This window comes from Malus domestica, chromosome 13 (genome assembly GCF_042453785.1).
Source record: "Malus domestica chromosome 13, GDT2T_hap1".
Lineage (NCBI taxonomy): Eukaryota > Viridiplantae > Streptophyta > Magnoliopsida > Rosales > Rosaceae > Malus > Malus domestica.
The window spans coordinates 31,782,570-31,804,104 of NC_091673.1; the positions used below are offsets into that span (position 1 = coordinate 31,782,570).

At 36.8% G+C, this 21,535-nt stretch overlaps 1 protein-coding gene and 1 pseudogene across 8 annotated transcripts; one reads left to right on the forward strand and one right to left on the reverse strand.

The window, feature by feature from the left end:
* The first annotated feature begins 194 nt into the window (after window positions 1-194).
* On the forward strand, window positions 195-8,165 carry LOC114820507 (VAN3-binding protein-like). 8 transcript variants are annotated; one of them, XM_029091320.2, is made up of 15 exons: window positions 195-444; window positions 667-822; window positions 1,375-1,469; window positions 1,654-1,758; window positions 1,930-2,010; window positions 2,692-2,809; window positions 4,940-5,025; window positions 5,701-5,916; window positions 6,001-6,063; window positions 6,162-6,230; window positions 6,339-6,696; window positions 7,097-7,270; window positions 7,553-7,602; window positions 7,691-7,739; window positions 7,826-8,165. In XM_029091320.2, exons 7-15 carry the CDS (start codon window positions 4,954-4,956, stop codon window positions 8,041-8,043), a joined length of 1,269 nt encoding a protein of 422 aa, XP_028947153.1. In that variant the 5' UTR covers window positions 195-444; window positions 667-822; window positions 1,375-1,469; window positions 1,654-1,758; window positions 1,930-2,010; window positions 2,692-2,809; window positions 4,940-4,953; the 3' UTR covers window positions 8,044-8,165. The 8 variants fall into 8 exon arrangements, with proteins under 8 accessions (XP_028947153.1, XP_028947152.1, XP_028947155.1 ...); XM_029091319.2 differs by having other exon boundaries at window positions 224-444; window positions 651-822; XM_029091322.2 differs by having other exon boundaries at window positions 224-444; window positions 651-822; window positions 5,712-5,916.
* Window positions 8,166-9,278: 1,113 nt separating this feature from the next.
* On the reverse strand, window positions 9,279-12,592 carry LOC114820664 (mannosyltransferase APTG1-like; annotated as a pseudogene).
* Between the last annotated feature and the right edge of the window lie 8,943 nt (window positions 12,593-21,535).

The window sequence follows — 21,535 nt, forward strand, 5'->3', positions numbered from 1 at the left end:
TTTTTGTCCCTTGATTTCATCTTATTTACAAGAAACCCATCAGATTTGGGATGGGTTTGAAGGGTAATTATTAGAACTTAGAAGGGTAATTTTGTCAGCAAGGTTTAAGACGGCTTACCTCTTGATTTTACCTTATTTACAAGAAACCCATCAGATTTGGGCTATATTGGAAGGGTAATTATTAGAACTTAGAAGAGGGTAATTTTGTCCGTAGAGTTCATTGCCTTCGACTTCTTCTTTTTCTCTCTTCATTTCTCCAACCTCTAGCTCCAGCGCCGCTCACCCCCATTCTTCTTCATCTTTTCTAAAAGAAAACCCTAGCCACTCAATTTCTCTCAACCCTAGCCGTCCCTTATCCAATTTATCTCAACCATGGCCTCCATTTTAGCGGCTCCACCCCGATTCCATCCGCCTCCCTCCCGGCGAAGACTTTGGCATTATCAGGTAATCCTAGCTCCGACCCAAACCCTAACATTACAGAAATTTGATAGTGAGATTCGTTCTTTCCCAAACCCTATCGTGTTTCCATAAGTTTGATAACGAATGTTCGTTTTTTGGAATTTATAAATTTTGTGTTTTTGCTCTGTAGAAGCATGATTTGAGTTTTTTTTTTTAAATTAATTGAAAGGTTGATTTTTATGGTTGCGTAGCTCATGTTCATTGCAGTCTAGATCCCAACAACCCAAGGATGATATTTCCATGCTAGGGCTCTAGGATCGTCAACCCATGGATGATATTTCGCTCAAACTCACAGATCCATGTTCGATCCTCCAGTTTCAGAGCAAAACATTGATCCAGTCCCGAGATCCACAAGAAGCAAAGGTAAAGACTCAGTTTGTGCCTCAAAAAATATACTCTCTTCTCTGTTGTGTGCTTGAATGCCTCGGATCTGTGACTCTGGATTGCTGAAAATTAAGTTCTTTGCACCCCAACTATGAATTTTAGCATATTTTTTTCTTTCGGATTAATGCAATCACAATATTATTTTGTTGATTTATTTACCATTTGTTGTTGAATTTATTTCTGTAGGAAAGGTACTAATTACCGATGTGTAAAGGATAAGATTTTATTGTACTACCTACGCTCAGCAGCTCAATCTTTCCCCTCCTACTCCAGTTATCTTATGTTTTCTGTTTTGCATTTCACATTTCTTGGAATGGATAATAGATAACTACATATTCGAAGTTGGGGATAATTAGGTTTTTATTTATTTGCTTTTTGTCACGGTTACTCATAATTTTTCTTTAGTTTGGTTTTTGATTGGATAATATTTTGATTTGCTTTAAGAGTTATGATCTTCCACTATAATTGTAATTTGACATTGCTACTATTTTTAAATGAACTAATATTCACACATTTGAAACTGATATGCAGACCATCATGAGGATCACCACACCCATGATCATGTTCATGATCCTAGTGTTTCTTCTGTCAGCATAGTTTGTGAAGGGAACTTAGATCTTGAAAAGGTAGGATCTCTGTTTTGTCTTATTTCGCAATATATTTGATAATTTATTATGTGTCTTCCATGTGGACCTGTTGCCTTTGAATGAGACAAGTACACATTTGAGGGCCAGTTGCATCCAGAGTCTTTGTAGGCATGTATGAAAGAAAACCTGACAAAGACTACTGATTTCGTTTTTATTTTTTCAGGCTATCATATGGCTTGATACACTGTTGTTTGAACGAAGTGAGGACATATATCGTATGAAAGGTCTTCTATCAGTTCAAGGAATGAAAGAGAGATTTGTCTTTCAGGTGAGACACTTGCTGCTAATGGACATTGACATCTTTTTTATGTTAACGGATTTTTGGATCGTGTCTTTACTTTCTGATAAAGAGGTTCGATTTTAGCATATTTGTTTCTACGGATTAATGCAAATCACAATGTTATTTTGTTGATTTTTTTACATACGTTTGTGGATCAAGGATTTTGGTGCTCTGAAAATGCCCACCCTGATATTTTTACACCAAGTGTATATGGCAACCCAGGCATTCCAACTTGCTCAGGTACTTCAATCTTTTCATTTTTTGGTAATTTTTGCCCCTGTTTGGTTGCTGAGAAGGAGAGGGAAAATAAGAGAAATCATCAAAGTTAATATATATCATTTGTTTTTAGTCACATTGATTTTTATTGTGAGAAATTATATGATTATTTTTTTATAATTACCTGTGGAATGGAATAGTATTAGCTAAAGCTCTCTCACTACTCAGTTGTATCTATAGTAAAAAATTTATGAGTAGATGGACTACAAACCTCAAATTCCCTCCGTCTGTATATTTGCAGTTGCTTTTCCTTATAAATCTTCTCTTGCAAAGAAATTCAAAGGCCTCTAATTGTATTCATGGACTATAACTGTAATTATACAATGTACATTATTATTTAAATATAAAAACCTATAATTTATATATAAAGTCAATTTAAACTCATTAAAATATACGATCTTTAAATACAAAAGTAAATTTGAAAGAAGTTTAAGTAATATATGAATGCTATATGTTTTATTATGTTCAAAATTGAAATTGGAATCATGCTATTCTTTGATATGAATTCAGTATGGTGTTCTCCTTCAAAAAATTGAAATTAGATCTCTCCATCCCCTTAATTTCATTTTCTATTAGCAAGGAACCGGGATACCAATGTACTAATGTGTATTGTTTCAATTTCTATGTTTCCTAATCTTTTCCCAGGGAAATACTTCATTTAAGGAAAAGCCTGAAATAATGTTGTCAAGTGCTATACTGAAGCTATCAGTTTGAACATGATGTGTGCAACTTAGATTGCAACCATACAACTGCTTACTTGGAGGTAATAGTCATTCTATTGCATGCATATCTTTAGAATCTTTATTTTTATTTTTATTTTTTATTTTTTATTTTTTTTTATAACTATTGATGAAAGCACTGCAGACCAAATCATGTTATATATGCTTATTGTAAACAGTTCTGTCTGTAAATTTGAAACCCAAATTAACATAATTTTTTCCCCTGTTTGACCATGCATTTATGAATATTGGATTCAAATGTGTTTATTTTTGGGAAGAAATGAGACGGTTGGTTTGAGTTTTAGAATCCTTTTTTTTCTGCCTTTTATGGCAATGAAAAAAAGGGGGAAAACGTTGGTCTTAATTGTAATTTCCAATTCTTTACGCTGTTAGTAGTTAAAATTAAGGGAATGGAGAATTTTTGGTGTATTTCAAGCTTCTAATTCACAAACTGGGTGAAGGTCACAATAAGTATTAGTTACTATGAGAGTGTTGGACTATCGTCATTCTGGAACCAGGTTTAAGAGGACCTTGACAATGACATTGAAACGGGTATATAACCCTCTTCTTTTCGTCTTTTAGTCTTTCGGTTACTCGAGCATATGCTGTCATTTAAAATTAGTGGTCTGGTTGATGTACCTGCAATATCAGTAGTTCCTATCTTTTTAATGGAGTGATTCCCTTTCTTGCACATGTAAAATCTTGATGTCTGCAAATGCACACATCACATAACTGTTAACACAAGTCTTGCATCTTTCATTTGATTTTGCAAGGGTAGGCTCTTAATCTTTCCTCTATCATTTTGTAGTTCATCCTATTGTTGTAATTTAGAGCTATTTTAATGCTTTTATGTTTGTCGTTCCATGCTGCGAAATTGGAAAGCTCTGGAAACAATATAGTTTTTGAGCTAATGTGAAGATTTTGGGTTGAGTACTTTGATTCCGTTTTTCTATTTGCACTTAGAAAAGCAGAGGAATGTTGTTAAGTATTGTGCTGTGAAGCTTCTATTTGATATCGACTTAATAGAGTAGCAATGTAAATTAAACTACTTATTTTATGGATCAATTCATCCATCTCTTGCTTTTTCTTTCATTTGGAGATAATTGTGTAAATGTGTGATTTTGGGAGCGTTACTCATGTAAAACATGTGTTCTCAAAATTGTTGCATTTAAGAATGCAATTATATTGCTGTAGCATTTTCAGTTAATTTTTCTATGAATATTATTCATGATTTGAAAACCCGCAGCGAAACGCGGGAATTCCTGCTAGTTAAAACTAAAGGCGCGTGATTGACGATTTCTATATACAAGAATTAAACTCAGCCTAAGCATCCAAATCTAATGCTAAAATTTTCCATTCCTTTTTAAATTTTTCTTGATATCTATTACCTTGCCTTCTATATATATCAAACTGGTTTTTTTTTTTTTTTTTTTTTTTTTTTGTCAGAAATATCAAACTGGTAATTGGTATCCTCATATTAAACTAAACTAAGGAAATGATCTTGATAAAAAAAAAATTAAAATTAAAAAAATTAAAAAAATTAAAAAAAATTAAAATAAAAATAAACACTAAGGAAATGAATTTTTGACACCATTTTCTCCTTCTCCGTATCCTTGGTAATTTTTATTCCTTAATTTTACTTTCATTTATTTAATCTAGAAGCAATTTTGTATAGCTACGTAGAAATCACTTCCTTTCAACTAATCAAGAAGCAGTGCATTGTCCCTGGACTCGCATTGGAATCGAATTATAATCCCCCATTAAAAACAGATGTAATAATTAAGCATCTAAGCCCAATGAGTATTTGGTTGTCACATGAGCCTAATGAGCACAGCTTTAACCAAATCTTCAAAAGTCCATGAGTACCCGTCGACAAAAATCGATTAAGGTGACCCCATAATCATTTCTCAAACCTAAACCACATCCATTAAAGTCACTCAGCTAACTTTGATAACCCTTTTTAGTTTTTAACTTAAAAAAGCTAATCTTTGTTAAGTTCATTGCCCATTAGTTAATCAAGCACATCCTTATTCTAATGAAATAATGATTAAATGTTTACTTGCTTTTTATCAAATGTTCACATCAATCATGTCAAAGCTGACCCAAGCCACCAAGTGCATGCTTGGAGGGTTGTTGTGCCTCTCTCTTCCTTTTCTAATTCTAGGCTGTTTTAGTTTTAGGGGCTTTGATGTGGTGGTCCTGGCCAGCTCCATCAAGCCTAATTTCCTTCAGCTTAGCCATTCATGGTTTTCTTTTAAAGGTACAAAACGAAAGGCCCTATTGATTCTCTTTATGATTCTACAGTGGTTAGCATGTGTTCTCTCTCATAACATGTTTGGATGCCCTGTCACTTAATACTACAGCCTAATGATATTTCTTTTCACTTATAAGTAAAATGTCTTAAGTTCGATTCTCACAAAAGGTGAATTTGGATGAAATTATTGTTTACCCATTGCGAGATTAAGCTCCCCCTTAGTATAGATAATATCGTTTATTCCAAAAAAAAAAAAAAGTTTGGGTGCCCTAATCGAAACCTATTTTTCTCCAAATGAATTCAAACTCGGGTGCACAAAAGGAGTACATTGGCTTAAGAAATACAGAGAGTTAGGCAATCATGTCCGACCCCTGTAATATTATAAATAGAACGCATTGTTTTAGCTAACTTAACTACACCAATTTTTACTTTTATGATAACCTGTGACATCAAGATAGTCCCTTTGTTGGCAACTAGATTTTATTATTATTCATATCTAAACAACCTTTCCAACTGTAATATTTCATCTGTCCAAATTTCTTTTGGTGGAAGCTTTTGGGTGTGCAAAGCGAGTTGAGAGAGGGAACAAGATGTACTCAGTAATTTTTGCATGTCTATTTATATGCTTATTTGACACCGAGTAGTTCCAATCTCATATTCTGTTAAACTCCATCTCCAAAGTACCCTTTTAGGTCCCATTTGCTGCTGAGTTGCATGGATTCACATTTCACTACTCCAACTCCTTCGGAGTCGCATCCTGAGACAATGGATTTTCTTTCCCTTGCATGGTGCAACTTTGCAGTGCAAGCTTTTCAACCAGACCAACAAGATCGATCCGTGGTTCTACTTGACGATCCAATTGTGAAGTTTGAGAGCCACAACAAGAGTCCTTACGCTGTAGGTCGAATTCGTTGCACTTTTAGTTTTTGATTTTGTCAGACCATAAGAAAGTTTACAAGATTGATTTTATAACTCTCTCAGAAGCTACACAAGATGGATGATGCAGATCTCAAGCCTCCACCTTGGAAATACAATGACGTGAAGGTGAAACATATATACGATGCATATAAAATACATCTCAGCTAATTGAATATCTTAAAACCAATTTTGTTGATAACATACTGTAGTTTTGTTTTCTTTAGTCGTTTATATGGACGCAACAAGCCATGCATCCAGAATTGAACTACAACGGCTTTTTACGGAAGAAATGGGTACGTAGAATTGGCTCCTATGTTGTAATATACTGCATTTTTCTATACGTTTATAAAAATTGGAGGTATCACTCTATTACTTTGCTCATACATTCTTCTGTTATGCAGATGTCATGGAAGATGGTGCCATTTAAGAATATGTCGATCAAGAAATGGCTTAAAGACATTAAGCGAAGGCGGAAAGAGGAGCACAGGCTGCAAAGAGCTGAAGTCCATGCAGCAATATCAATGGCGGGTGTAGCAGCTGCCCTTGCTGCTATTGCAGCTGAAAAATCAGAAAATGATGAGTCAAGCACTGCCAAGGAAGCTGCAGTCGCTTCTGCAGCCGCTCTAGTGGCGGCCCAGTGTGCAAAAGTTGCAGAAGCAATGGGGGCAAGGAAGGAGCAACTCAGCAGTGTAATAGGTTCAGCCATGAATAGCACAAGTGCAAGTGACATCTTAACTCTATCAGCGGCAGCTACAACATGTAAATATCCTATATCCCTTATCTTTGTTCCCTAACTTGGTTTAATACATAAATGAGCTATATGTGGTGGCTTGTGTAATCTGGGCATTGCTACGGTTAATGCGTACGTGTGAATCCTGAAGAGCGGTGTATTGTGGGCCCCACATACATCAAATGTCAGAAATATACGACTGGCAGTACTACATATGAACGGTTAAAGATGGACACAAAAAGTACATCTCAACCATTCATACCTAATCCAACAATGAAGGAATTAAATATTCAAACCAATACGAATAATAAGGGATTTTCTATGATGCTCTGAGTCTATGATACTCCAGATTTTTAACGATTACAGTATTTTCCTCTAACTGTTTTTCTGGGTCTTTATTTCTCCATTGGTGGTGTATGAAACATATAGCATTGAAGGGAGCAGCGACATTGAAAGAAAGAACAGGATGCTGCAACAAAAGACTAAATGGAACTGCACCTGTGATGCCTGCCGAGGATAACCCTGAGGAGGTTGATTTCGACTTTGAGAAGTATAGATCAATGCTTGCAACAGGTGCCCAGCTCACCACTGAAACACCAGACGGTTTGTACTTCTACTTTAGATCTTCATTAATTTAACTATTTCTTTGAAGAAACTGACCAAAACGACGAGTTTCTAAAACCCAATTGCTGAAACGATTTAGTTCTCGACGTAATCAAACATTGATGACATGTCGATCAAATACTGAAAGTGATCTTTTCAGCAATTGAAATTTGTAATTTTACAGCAATCCTGATTCTCCGACTCTCGGTTTCGAATTCCTGATTTTCTATGTTGTTTTACTCATCTGGGCGCTAATTGAAATTGCAAATTATGTGCTTTCAGGGAAGTACACGGTTAGATGGGTGTCTGTCATCATCAACAATGAAGCCAAGGTCTGCATGTTAAACATGTTTTCTGCCATTTTTGTCAACTAAAGCATTAATTAGAGCTTAACCTTCAATTCTTAATTCAACTACACAGGTTCTTGTTCAAATGAGGAAGCTCGGTCTGTTGAAAAGAAAGAAGGAATGTACGTCGAGTAAATGAAAAATTCCATAAACAAGCTCAACTTTATCGCTACAATCTAATCAGTGGAGCTGTTTTGTGTTGTCTTAGGTATCATACTGGACATGCATGCGGAGCTGTATAAAGATTCAGAAGCCGGTGAGAATGGTACAGGTTATCTCATCGTGTTAACGACGAGTAAGGGGACAATCAAGCTGGACATGGAAGCCGACTATCAGCGGTACAAGACATGGGCGACGACCATTAACCATATGCTCTTGGTCTCTACTTCGTTTACGAAATATCATCTTCAATACTACAAGAACTAGTGTTCGATGATCAATTACAAATATCATCCATCAGAAAGATCATTGTGTTGCTGCACCTATGTGCATATTTGCCCTGTACTTTTGTAACTATAAATCAATTCACCATTCCTGCTTTTACACAATCATTTCTGCTGAACAACCTAATGGATAATCTCAAAGCATAACTACAATGTGACAACAAATAAAGAGATGGAAAGGATGAGCAGCAATTATGTTAATTCTCATTAATCATTAACCAAAACAGAGAGGGAAAAAACCGAGACAAGTAATTAGCATAGGAATACAAAAGCTTATGTACTACAACAACACAACTGTTCGACATTTTTAGACCACATCGCTAATATCAGTCTAACACTTGCAAAAGATATAACCAAATGACTCGAGGATGGAAGCCGAAGACTCTCATCAACTATCAAAGGATACCATTCTCCTACAGTTAATCCCTAATGCGATTATTATACTTAAACTCATTATTAGAACTCACTATGATGATTATACTTGAACCTATGTATTGTGTCAACTCTTCACTATTAATGAGAATTGTTCTACCCCGTGGACATAACCAACTTAGGGTGAACCATGTACATCTTGTGTTTGCTTCTCCATTCTTATCTTTCGACATAGTCACCTACACTTAATGACCGGAGCTACTGTGCGAAGGTCACAAACTTAACACTTTACGTTGTTCCAAAGTCTCACTAATTTTGTGCATCAACATCCATCAACCTGCTTTTATAACCATTAGATGTGTGGTCAAAATTCAAAAACCAAGATCTAACGGTTAAAAAACATAAAGCATACAATATTCTGGACCACCAGAGAACTTTTGAAATTACAGGGCATCATTTGGAGTACTGATACTGATGAAAAAGAAGATTGTATGAACGTGTTCTTCTCATTTGGGAATTGTTACAGCTTTTTAAGCTCAAGATGTTGGAATTGTGTCAATGTCTTTTTCTTTTACCATTGTCTTTCTATATCATAATTTCTATCTGCAGTTCTTTTTTTCTCTGTAGAAACTGACAAATATATGTTCAATAATCTGTAAAAGGCCGAACATCCATCTTTATATAATTGCTAGCAAATTCTTAGGGACCTGTGTTCAACATATTAGGTCCTTTCATCAACTCGATGGCAAAATGAAATGTAGTGTCAAGTAGATATATCAAACAAAAACGCAGAAAAAACAATGGAAACAAAATAATTAATAAAATCCGGGGTTAATGAATGGAAAAAATTGTTACATACTAATTGACGATCTGAAGTTGGAATCTACTGAGGCGAGCAGAGTCTCCAATAACCCCAAGCTCTGGCAATCCACTCCATTCATCAAGACCTAAAGTCAATAACTTCTTCCAGCTGGAGTGATAATAGTTAAAGGTCGTACCTAGGGCACAAGGCTCCCGCTTTACGCAGGGTCTGGGAGAGGTGAATGTCGGCTAGCCTTACCCCCATTTATGGAGAGGCTGCTCCCAATAATCAGTCGCCTGTCAAACCATACACAATAACTGATGCTTGAAGATCGCGGTCCACTTTGAAGTGAGCATGGAAAAACCTATTTATCTGTCATCATAGGCCAGATATAAGTTTCAGTGCTAGCATGGCAAGCAATTTAAGAAGTAACTTTTTTATTTGGCAAAAATGCAACACTGCAGCAGTAAAATTATGAGTTGTAGCATGCAACTCTCTGAAAGAATGTGAGATCAGAAAATCCCTCAACTGTCTTTCTTCCGAATCAAATAATACAATGTGACTAGGAAAAGACCAATTCTTTGCAAGTTCTGACGTAAAACCAGCAGGATCCATCATGAATTGGTCTGATTCATCTGGGTTTCCTTTTTCTTCACTGTCAACAAAAATTCCAACAGTCTATAAGTTACAAAACCATTTGCATGAGGAGCGGCAACAAAGAAAATAATTCTTTCCAAGTAGTTAAAGATCAAACCTTGGTGAGCAGTCTAGGAATCTCATCGGAAGGTTGCGGTGAACCATAGAGTAGTAAGGTGTAGCGTGGCAAGGCATCAGAAAAAGTACCTTTGTCACTTTTCCGTGAAGCACTTCTTTGGATAGATAGTATGTAACATCCTCAGTTCCTCTCTGTCTAGGCACGTTCAAAAGTGTTATCCAAAAGGAAAGATAGAAGAGGAATAGGGACCGTGAAACAACTTAAATGAAAACATTCGAGATAGTAGTAGAGTCCAGCGCTTAAAGTTGAGTACATGCCAAAGAACAATAAAAGCTACCCAGCCCTTGTGTTTATCAGAAAGCAAAATGAGTACCTGATGAACCAAACTCATATACAGGGCCATTGGAAGATTGGTCGAGAGCAAGAAAAAGATGGCCAACTGCATTTTTGCAGGGCATTTGCTATTGATATTCGATGATTCTTTTCCTTTACCATTTGCAGAAACCGATGTTCTTAATGCAGCTAAGGAATGCCCAGAGAACATCAAAGCTATAGGAAGTACGGGCAGAACAAACCTGTAACTCAAAGTCAAATTAGAAGAGTATTAGTTGTCAACAGAATGAATGATCAAAGAACCAATTTAATTGTATAAATAATAGAAGAGGTACCTGAATTCTTTGTGGCCTAGCACACTATAAAGTCCTAAAACCCATGCAATAAAGCCAGAAAGCTTCCAATGTTTGGATTGCATGATTCCAGCAACAGAAAATGGTAAGAAAGAGAATATTATGACTGTAAATCCTTGAGTGAAGTACCAGTACCACTTGTGAGTCCCATAATAGTCTCCACCAGCAGAAAGAAAATTGAATCTTAGAAAATTAAGAGGTACAAAGACCCATGAGCCGTACATCATACAATCCAATAAAAATGTAAGACCAAGCACCAGGACCCTGAAACAATAGGTAAAAAAAAGTAGAGAGAACGATTATAATGTCAATACAATTATGCAAAACTACACATAATTGACATGAATGCATGGGCTGGTTCCAAAGGGCTTTAGACAATTCATTAAGATTTTTTGTCACCTTGCAGTGGTGCTGCCGTCTTTCCTAGATGTTGCTTAACTTAAAACACGGGGACTACTAGTCTAAAACGAAAACAAGACATGATTTACCAAATTATTTACATAATCAGGTAAAAACTCATTTCCGAGAATTATACAAGGCCAGACTGGTTTTAAGTGACAGACACTTCGAGGTATCATTACTGTCTTCATCACCTTTATCACGTGCATATCACATTTCATTAATCACCAATAACCCTATAACTGCCGCTCCTTTTATATAAGGACCAATTAGTGCGACAACAAGTTTCTCTTCTTTTGCATCTATCCCAATTGCATCATTAAAGCCAAACTTCATGTTACCATTAAAGCCAAACTTCAAAAAACTCACAATTCAAGCTTCATTTAAAATTACTAGTCCACTGCCGAAATAAAAGAGAACAAACAGGACAAATATCATTATCTATGATATAATTCAGAAGCACAAACAATTCACGATAAAGTTCCTAATAATTTTAAGCACTGTGGAAATGTATTCCGAGGGAGATTGGCTATACCTACCCCATAGGAGCCACTTCCGAAAAATGAATCTCAGTTTATCACATGTCAAAAATAGCTCAAGAAGAACAACATACAGCCATATGATGAAACTCGTTGGTCTGATAGCACAGGCTAATGCGGCAATAATCAAACCCCACTTCCTTACAGGGCCAGTAGTACAGGCTCACAAGGGTAAGAATAGTCTCCAAACTATTTGAAAATGTACGAGTGATACAGTAAAACATAAACCAATTTGTCAATTGTGAAAACAGCTGGAATTGAGTTCAGTACATACTTTACCAGAAAGAGCCAGATGTTTACAATAGTGTTTTCAGTCGGTAATAGTAATTGAAATTGACTATTTAAAATAAACATAGTGTTAGACATGAAATATTATCATTACAGAAGTAAAGAACCCCTCCTACAAAAGGATACAGCCCATTTAGCAACGCAGTCACCAAAGAGGATGACAGAGAGCTTATACAAGTATAAATCACCAAATGCAGCAAAAAAGGACTGAAACAGCCGAGGAGCCTTGGCCTACAAAAGATGGAACAAAAATAACCATAAGAACTTCAAAAGACATTACTTTATGCAGCAGAAGTGTGGTGCCATTTGAGGGTGCAGTTAAGCAGAAGGAAATCATGGAAAACCTTACTAGAAGAAATACCAATGCAAATGAAAAATCTTATTTTAGTTTTTTAAATCACTCGATGATAGCATTTCATAATGGCTTCTATGAGCAACAATGAATATTTAAAATCAGAATAAGATTATTTTCTCAAGTGACGCATCTTTCCAGACTTGGTGCAACACCGAGCGTAGTGGTGTTCTAGGATTCATACAGCAGACCCCTTGTTGTTGTTGTTTCCAATAGTCATTTTTTAACTAGTAACAAGTATGAACTTTTAGCTCCACAACTCAGCTTAACATACAGTTCATAGGAAACCGTTCTTCCTTACATACAAATATATATAACATAAAACGTCTAATGTTGTAAAAGCCATTACCATGAACCATGGGGTATCAAGACCCACCATGGGGTAAAGATTCTTGATTTAAAAGGGTAAGTAAATTATAAATTCTTGGAGGAGCCTAGAAAGCCAAGTTGTGAGGCTTCTTTTTGTTGTGGACCTAATTTCGACGGAACTGAGTTTACGGTTTTGCCTGGTTCTGCTGCTGGTGAGACAGCAACACTCTGTCTTTGCCTCATAGTTCCATCCAATTGAAAAAACTTCTGTGGGTAAGGCAAAGCTCGAATTTCTTCAAATTAGAAATGCAAACCAATCAAAGAATTTCAAATCTATAAAATTGAAATTCAGAGCTTGGAAAATGCATTGTTAGGGTAAACAGGGATTTTAATTCAACTACTAAATTATATAACAGCAAAATGAATTTTGCAGGGTTCCTCTAATCAGTCAAATTAATGAAAATTAACAATAATTACAGCAACAGTTAAATCAACAAAAAATACAACTGTGGAGATTGGTTGAGATATTAAACCCTAACCCTTATCGTTATTTCAACTGAGAGGTGTTAGGTAATCAAGCCCAAGGGAAGAGCCCAACCCAAAAGACTAGTTCAATAAGTGGGAGGACCCCAAGGACTTAAGAATCCCTACACCCCCATAAGTGTAGTCGATGTGGGATCATAACATTACACCATCCTTCGGAAGCCGACGCCCATGGCGGCCCTTACTCTGGTGACTTTCACTCTTAACGGCGGTGCACCCTTTGGTCATCCCGTTATGGTAGCCCTTTCCATGTCACCCCCTCCGCAGCGTCGAGAACCTAGGATCTGATACCAATGTTAGGTACTCAAGCCCAAGGGAAGAGCTCAACCCAAAAGACTGGTCCAATAGGTGGGAGGACCCCAAGGACTTAAGAACCCCTACACCCCCATAAGTGTAGTCGATGTGGGATCATAACAAGAGGCTTACTAGGGTCTGTCTAACTAAGGTGAGGCCGACGACATCGATCCAGACGGAGAGACAGGTTGGGAAAGGTCAATCATCAATGGCGTTCGCCATGCCTGAAAGACACAAACGGGCTGACGGATTCACGGGGGAAGTATAGCGCCGAAGAGTCGGGGGATTTCAAATCGTCTGCATCCAAGTTTTGTCTTCCACTGTGCTCCTTATTCATTTGGATGACATCTGTCCAATTTTCATCAAGTCACATCTGTATAAAGGTGAAATTGGTGGGCCATAATTCTAGAGAAGTGGTACATGTAGTCTATTAAATTATTGTCTTCTTATTTTACTTTTTTTAGTCAAACGATGGTATCAAGTAGAGAAACTGGTTAAATCTTATAATATCTTAATAATGTGGTTTAATTTCGTCTTTGTCGAGAATCGAACCTAAGACTTCTTAGGCCATCTCTAACCGAAGGGTCCAGAGGGCCAGAGGGCCGAAAATAGCCCTAAAATCGTCTCCAACCGAGGGCTAGGCCGAAGGGCTGGCTGCTTTCGGCCAGCCAGCCAGCCCCAGGCTGGCTATTTTTTTTTTAATGTTTTCCTATTGCTGTCGGTTATAACTGATAGCATTAAAGAGATTCTTTTTTTTAATAGTTTTACTATTAGTGTCGGTTATAACCGACACTAATAGTTTAAATTTTTTTTGAATATAACGGCTAGCTGAGTCAGCTAGTCGTTGCAGCTAGCCATTGGGTTTTTTTTTTTTTTTTTTTTTTTTTTTTTTTTTTTAATTTTAAACATTTCTTTTCTTCTATAAATATGGTGAAGTTCTTTCAATTCTTCACTTCATTTGCAATATTTCCTTCTTCAATATTTTTCAATATTTCCTTCAATATATTTCTCAATATTTCCTTCAATATATTTTCCAATATTTCCTTCATCTATAATATTTGTTTCAATTTTTCAATATTTCCTTCATCCATAATATTTCTTCACTTCATTTGCAATATTTCCTTCATTTTTTTTCAAAAAAAATGGCCTCATCTGCAATGAAAGTTAGGGCTTGGACCCGAAAAGAAGATGAAGCTCTTTGCAAGGCTTATAGATGGATCTCAGAAGATAGTGTGAGGGGGATTTCTCAAACAAGTGAAGGTGTTTAGACTCGTGTGTCCAAACAATACTTAGAGTTCTACGAAGGCACCATTCCACCAAATACCCGAAACCACGAAAGTTGTTCTTCAAGATGGAAGAAACATCTTCATCCAAGTTTGAATAAATGGCATCAAGCACTATTAGCAGCAGCAAGTAGACATGAAAGCGGCGCCAATTACTATGACGAAGTAGTGTTTTTACAGTTTATTGTAAATGTTTAATTATATTACATTTAATTTTTGTAATTATATGTCATTATATTACATTTAATTTCGTGAATTAATTTCCTAATTTTTTTTTAATTATATTTTCTAGGTACGCCAAGCTGAGGAATTGTATATGGAGGGCAGCTCAAAACCCTTTCAGTTTCACGGTTGTTGGGAAATTTGTAAATGGTGGGTGTTATTTGAAGATCCACCTCAACATATAGTGGATCCTTTGGAAGCTGCATCCTCATCTGTAGATATGAATGAAGATGGATCTCCTACCATTCAACAAACAAGGGTAGAAAATCCGATTCCGTCCGAAAGTTCTTTACCTAGGGCTATGGGACGAAACAAGGCCCGAAGGTTGAGGGAAAAGGGCAAGGCAAATGCTGATTACGCCGCTCAACATGAAGTGGCGGCCTCATTTCGATTACTGGCGGAGCAAAATGCCCTTGAGGCGGAAGAAAGGAAGTGTAGACATGAAGAACGAGCCAAACAAATACAAGAAGAGATGGATGATAAGAATATGGAAAGGAACACTTCGAATTACACTCCAATGAGTAAGGCCTCTTTTGATAGGAAAAAAAAAGAAATTATGTCTCGGCGGCAATTGTTTACCTCTGACTATACTCCTACAATGGCGGATGATGAAGATGATATTGATTATGGATATTAAATTCAAGTCGTTGTAATTTTTAAATTTAAGTTAATGTTGTTTTTAAATTTAATTTGTAGTTTTTAAATTTAATTTGTAGTGTTTAAATATAAGTTGTTGTTTTTAAATTTAAGTTGTTGTAGTTTTTAAATTTAAATAATAAATTATGTTTAGCCCTATGGCCCTCGGTTGGAGACGGTTTTTTGTGACAGGGCTAAAACGAGCCCTTTGGCCCTCTGGCCCTCGGTTGGAGACGGAGGCAAATATGGCCCTGTACTGTTCATTAAAATATTAATATCTTGAGGAATCTTGGAGGGCCAGAGGGCTCAAACGAGCCCTCTGGCCAGCCCTCGGTTAGAGATGGCCTTACTTACTTATGAAGAGGAGCATTTCTATAAACCATTGACCGTAGTATTAAGTGGCGTCTCCTTACCATTTAGTACTTCATTAACACAATCTAGCGTTATTTTCCTTCACTTGTAAATTAATTTTTTTTTGTTTGAATCTCATGAATTGTCAGCTTGATACAATTCATTACTCCACCACTTAGCGTAAATCATTAAAAAAAATGTGGTCTCTTTTGTATTACCTGTGAAACAAAATCAACCAACTTTCACCGATTTACACCTGAGCTTGTAAATCATTGTCAACTCCACGCTAAATCTTTTTTGAACCAATTACACTCTTAAGTTTTATTAATTAACGAACTCCTTACCATTAGATTAATCAACAACAATGCATTCAATTATCCATTCATATTTGTCATGTGAATAGCACGTGAGTCACTTAAGAGGGTAAAATCATTATTATTTTTACCTAAGTGTGTCACTACTATACAAAAAGGTCAATAGATTATAAATGTGTAGCCCGGAAAGTAGAATTGGTTCACTGGTGTAGGATTTAGTAATAAAAAATAATTTATTTTTAAATTCTGATAATAATAAAATATTGGTTGAAAGTATTTGAAAGTATTGAAATGTGTTGTGAGGTGGAAGAAAATAGTTAGGTATTTATAGAAAATAAATTATAATTTTTTGTATTTTTAATTAATTTTTTATATTTTTGTATTTTTAATTAACTTATAATTTTACATTTTTTTATTTTTAATTATTTTTTATTACTTTTTATGATTTTGTAATAGTGACTAACGTCACCATAACATGACACACCCCGACTCGGAATGTCAATTATGACTCCGAATCGAGCTGTGATGGCCAAAACCTAAAAGATGACGAAGCTATAAAGTGTAGTAATGTGGATTTGTGAATAAACTTAAACCTAAAAGTGCCTAAATATAAGAATGCGATGTGAGCGGAAATGAACTCATTGCACACGTGATTACAAAGCATAAGTAAATTACAGTAAGGTAAGATGAGGGTTATACCATCATAGGTGCCTATACTGAGGTATGCCAAGAATCCTCTCGATACGGAAGCTCAGCTACTAAAACCTGGAGGGACGAAAAATAGAAGGGTGAGTGGGCAAAAACAAAGCGTTTGAAAAACATATTTATCTTTATGAACATAATAACCCATCTCCGTAAAACCCGTATAGTTTCCAGAAAATACTATTACGTAGGTATGAAAACCAATGCACAAGAGCAGTGAAAACTGAAGTATGCCATGTCATAATATCTCAGCAATATAAAATAGTATGTCAGTCGGAGTCACCTAACGTGACCTGTACGACTAGACCTATAGCTCATCAATCTAGGCTAACACACGAGTTGGAGTCACCGTGTGGCTTGTATGACAGGATGGGTATAAATATGTATGCTCAAGTGCTACGATCACGTGAAGGTTGTGTGATAATTCACGGGTCACCTACGAGTCGGAACCACCTATTGTGGTCTATACGACAGGCTGGCACCAGACTTGGATCCAAGTTGAGCGTACGGTGCAGGAGGTGAACAATCACGTGAATGTTAGCCCTAGCCCCGGGCAAGAGCACTAATACCGGGTGCAGCCATGATGAGCTCTAAATAAATGTATGCATACCAATGCAATACAAACCCATTCAATCACATAATACTCACCTGAAGCTTGCCTGAGTCTCCGCAGCATCACACAATACAATTCACAAGTGTAACAATGCAATATTTAAAATGTAACTTATTTACAACATGGCAAGCAAAGCATAGTTCTATATAAAAACGTTTCTGGAAACTATATGTAAATATATTAACAATGCAATATTTAAAATGTAACTTATTTACGACATGGCAAGCAAAGCATAGTTCCATATAAAAACATTTTTGGAAACTGTATATAAATATATATATATATATATATATAGAAAACAAATTCTCATTCACAGTTCATGCCCGAGTCGAACCCGCCTCATAGCATTGAGAGTCCTTGACACACCTCGACCGAGATCAAGCCATGCTGGCCGTCACGTGAGAGTGACGTAGCCATGTGCACAGTGCGGAAGCGATAACGATAAGAATTATACGAATAATTAGAAACTGAATTACTAGAGTGCACTACTAAACAGAAAGTGATAGGAGTTAGTTATAACAGTAAACACTCCTAATCAGAGTATAAAAGTCTAGGTGCAGTCCAGTAGGACAAGTACTAATTATACAGTACCAGGAATGTCCTACTATTATTTAGATAAGTCAGAACTGCCGACGTCCTCAAGCCACCAACAGCAAGCTTACTTAAAACCTGGAAGGGCTCAAAACATAAAACGTGAGTGGGCAAAAACAAATGTTTTACAAAATCATTTTCTTTATCAACATATCTAACCCCTCGCTGTAAAACATGTATAATTTTCCCAGAATCAAGATATAAGCATATACCTAATATATATATATATATATATATATATATATATATATATTTATATGAAATCATATCAATTCAATTCATGCTTCACATAATCATATTAAAATGTATGCTATGCCAAGATATAACGGAGTAAGCAATTTAGGTAAGAATAAATTCATAGAAATATGATATGTTGGCCGGAACCCCTGTGGTAGTATGTATGGCTGAATTCATAGCTCAAAAGTCAATCTAGTCGGAGTCACTACAATGACCTATACGGCAATGTACTGCACATAAGTTGGAACCACTAAAAAGGGGTCTGTACGACAAGATTGGGTGTAATATAATTATGCTCAATTTTACTTTCTCATAATAGCCGGGCGATAAATCGCTGGTCACCTACGAGTCAGAACCATAAATAAGGTCTGTACGACAAGACTGTGCACTTAAGTTGGATCCAATATGAGCATATAGTGCGGGAGGTGACGTAAATAAACAGGCATGTACCTCATATCTCTGGCTAAATCACAATCACCTAGGTGTAGTTTTATGAGCTCAACATTGTTCAATCACATATCACATCATCGATGATTCACATAATCAAACATAACTTACCTGTGCCTCCACAGCACCACAATTATATATATATGCAACCATGGAATGCATATTTAGAATATAAAAGCATTTGGCATATTAATTCAAAACATACTTTCCTTAAAATGCATTTCTAGGAAATATATCAAGTATATAAGTATATACTGAAAACAAAAGCCCACTCACTGATATGTCGAAGGGTCGTAGCCCCCGAGTCGCCCGTGGATACGCTCGTCCTCGGGATAAGTCTCACCTATATGCCAATTAACTATAAAAACATTATTTTAAAGCAGATACTAGCTAATAACTTCTCATACATTGCTCAAAAAGGGTATATGAATATACCATAGTGACCTACACAACCTCACGAACATTGTGATATTTTTAGAAAAAATTTCCTATGGCTCACGCGCCCTCACGCGTATCACCTTTAACCTCTAGACCCCGAAACAATGTCGCCGGTGCCAGATTCTGGGCAGACCTGCAACTGCCTCTTTCTCGCTCGTTTTTGCACCATTTTTCACGTAATTTATACCAAAATGAAGCTCTTACTTGTAGAACACAATCATACCAATTTAACGTTCTAAAAGTCACGGAATCTCACCGAAGAATTCCAAGAAAAATCGGCCAAACTTCGTCCACACAATCCCGACGTCCAAAACCTTCAAATGAAGCACTCCAAGCTTCCTTGGGACCTTACTAAGCTTCTGACAAGCTTCAAATTCCCAAAAACATCAATAATTACGTGTGCATGAACAATACACAAATCGGGGGTTATGAAAAACTAGGGTTTTCGAAGGTATCCTCACCTGAAATGGGTACCAATAGACTCGTCTGAGCTTCACGAACACAATGATGCCAACTTTGACCACGATCCGTTAAGTTTCAAGGGATTTGGGTGATTGTCCGTACGGGTTCGAAGGAGAGAGAGAGTGAAACCGAGAGAGAGTACGGGAGTGAGAGAGAGAAAGTGATGTGGATGTGTGTGTGGTCCTATCTGCACATCCACCAATCAAACCAATATTTTCTTCACTTGCAATTGGGTCCATCATAATAGGGATTCATCAAATTGGTCCTTAAACCAAAACTAAGTCACACCAAGCCATCAACGCTTAAGGGGTAATTCCATCTTTTCACGTCATCGAGAATAAAATAATGTACATCTCCGGGACGGGCTATGACAATCCTTACATGCATTTCCCGTAGAAACGAAACCATTTAGGTAAATATGTAATGTACTAATATATAAACGTGTTTTCGTACAAAGTACGACTGATAAAGAAACTATTTTGAAGCAATCAAATTTCAGAAAATGGAGGGCGGATTTCGGTCCGGCATATCGAGAAACCTAAGGAGGGACCTCGGGTTCTTCTCAGTGCCATCGCACGCGCCGCCACGTGGTCTCTGCATAGGCAGCTACGCACAGCCCACGCGCAGTCACTATGATTTTTGCAGATTTTTCCCTCAACTTTCAGAGCTTAAAATGAACTCGATTCTCAACCAAATTCAATGATTCAAAAGCCAACTAGAAGCTAGAAATGTGGAAAACATGTTTGTACCAGTTTGAAGTTGAATAGTGGCCAGAGTGGGCCAGGGAAATGGCTTGAAAGTGGCCAAATGGCCACATGTCCAAGTTTTCCAGATTCTGGGAAATTTCATCCCAACTTTCAGAGCTAATATCTAGCTTGCTACCTAACCATTTTTAGTGTTCTACCTATGTATTTGAAGCTTGTAATGAGGAGAACAGTATCGTACCATTTTAAGTTCAAAACATGGTTGGAGCCAGCCGAAAAAGTGATTTGAAAGTGGCTCAACGGCCACAGTTTATTCCTCATGCATCAGGGAGGGCACAGCTTCACGCGCATCACCTTCAACGTCTAGACACCGGAACAATGTCACCGGCGTCAGATTCTGGGCAGACCTGCAACTGCCTCTTTCTCGCTCGTTTTTGCACCATTTTTCACGTAATTTATACCAAAATGAAGCTCGTAACTTGTATAACACAATCATACCAATTTAAATTTCTAAAAGTCATGAAATCTCACCGAAGAATTCCAAGAAAAACTGGCCAAACTTCGTCAACACGATCCTGACATCCAAAACATTCAAACGAAGCACTCCGAGCTTCCTTGGGACCTTACTAAGCTTCCTACAAGCTTCAAATTCCCAAAAACATCCATAATTACGTGTGCATGAATAGTGCACAAATCGGGGGTTATGAAAAACTTGGGTTTTCGAAGGTATCCTTACCTGAAATGGGTACCAATCGACTCGTCTGAGCTTCACGAACACAATGGTGCCAACTTTGACCACAATCCGTGAAGTTTCAAGGGATTTGGGTGATTATCCGTACGAGTTCAAAGGAGAGAGAGAGAGTGAAACCGAGAGAGAGTACGGGAGTGAGAGAGAGAAGGTGATGTGGATGTGTGTGTGGTCCTATCTGCACATCCACTAATCAAACCAATATTTTCTTCACTTGCAATTGGGTCCATCATAATAGGGATTCATCAAATTGGTCCTTATACCAAAACTTAGTCACACCAAGCCATCAACGCTCAAGGATAATTCCATCTTTTCACGTCATCAGGAATAAAATAATGTACATCTCTGGGACGGGCTGTGACAATCTCCCCACCTTATAAAATTTCATCCTTGAAATTACATACACCCAAAACATCTACTAATAATCA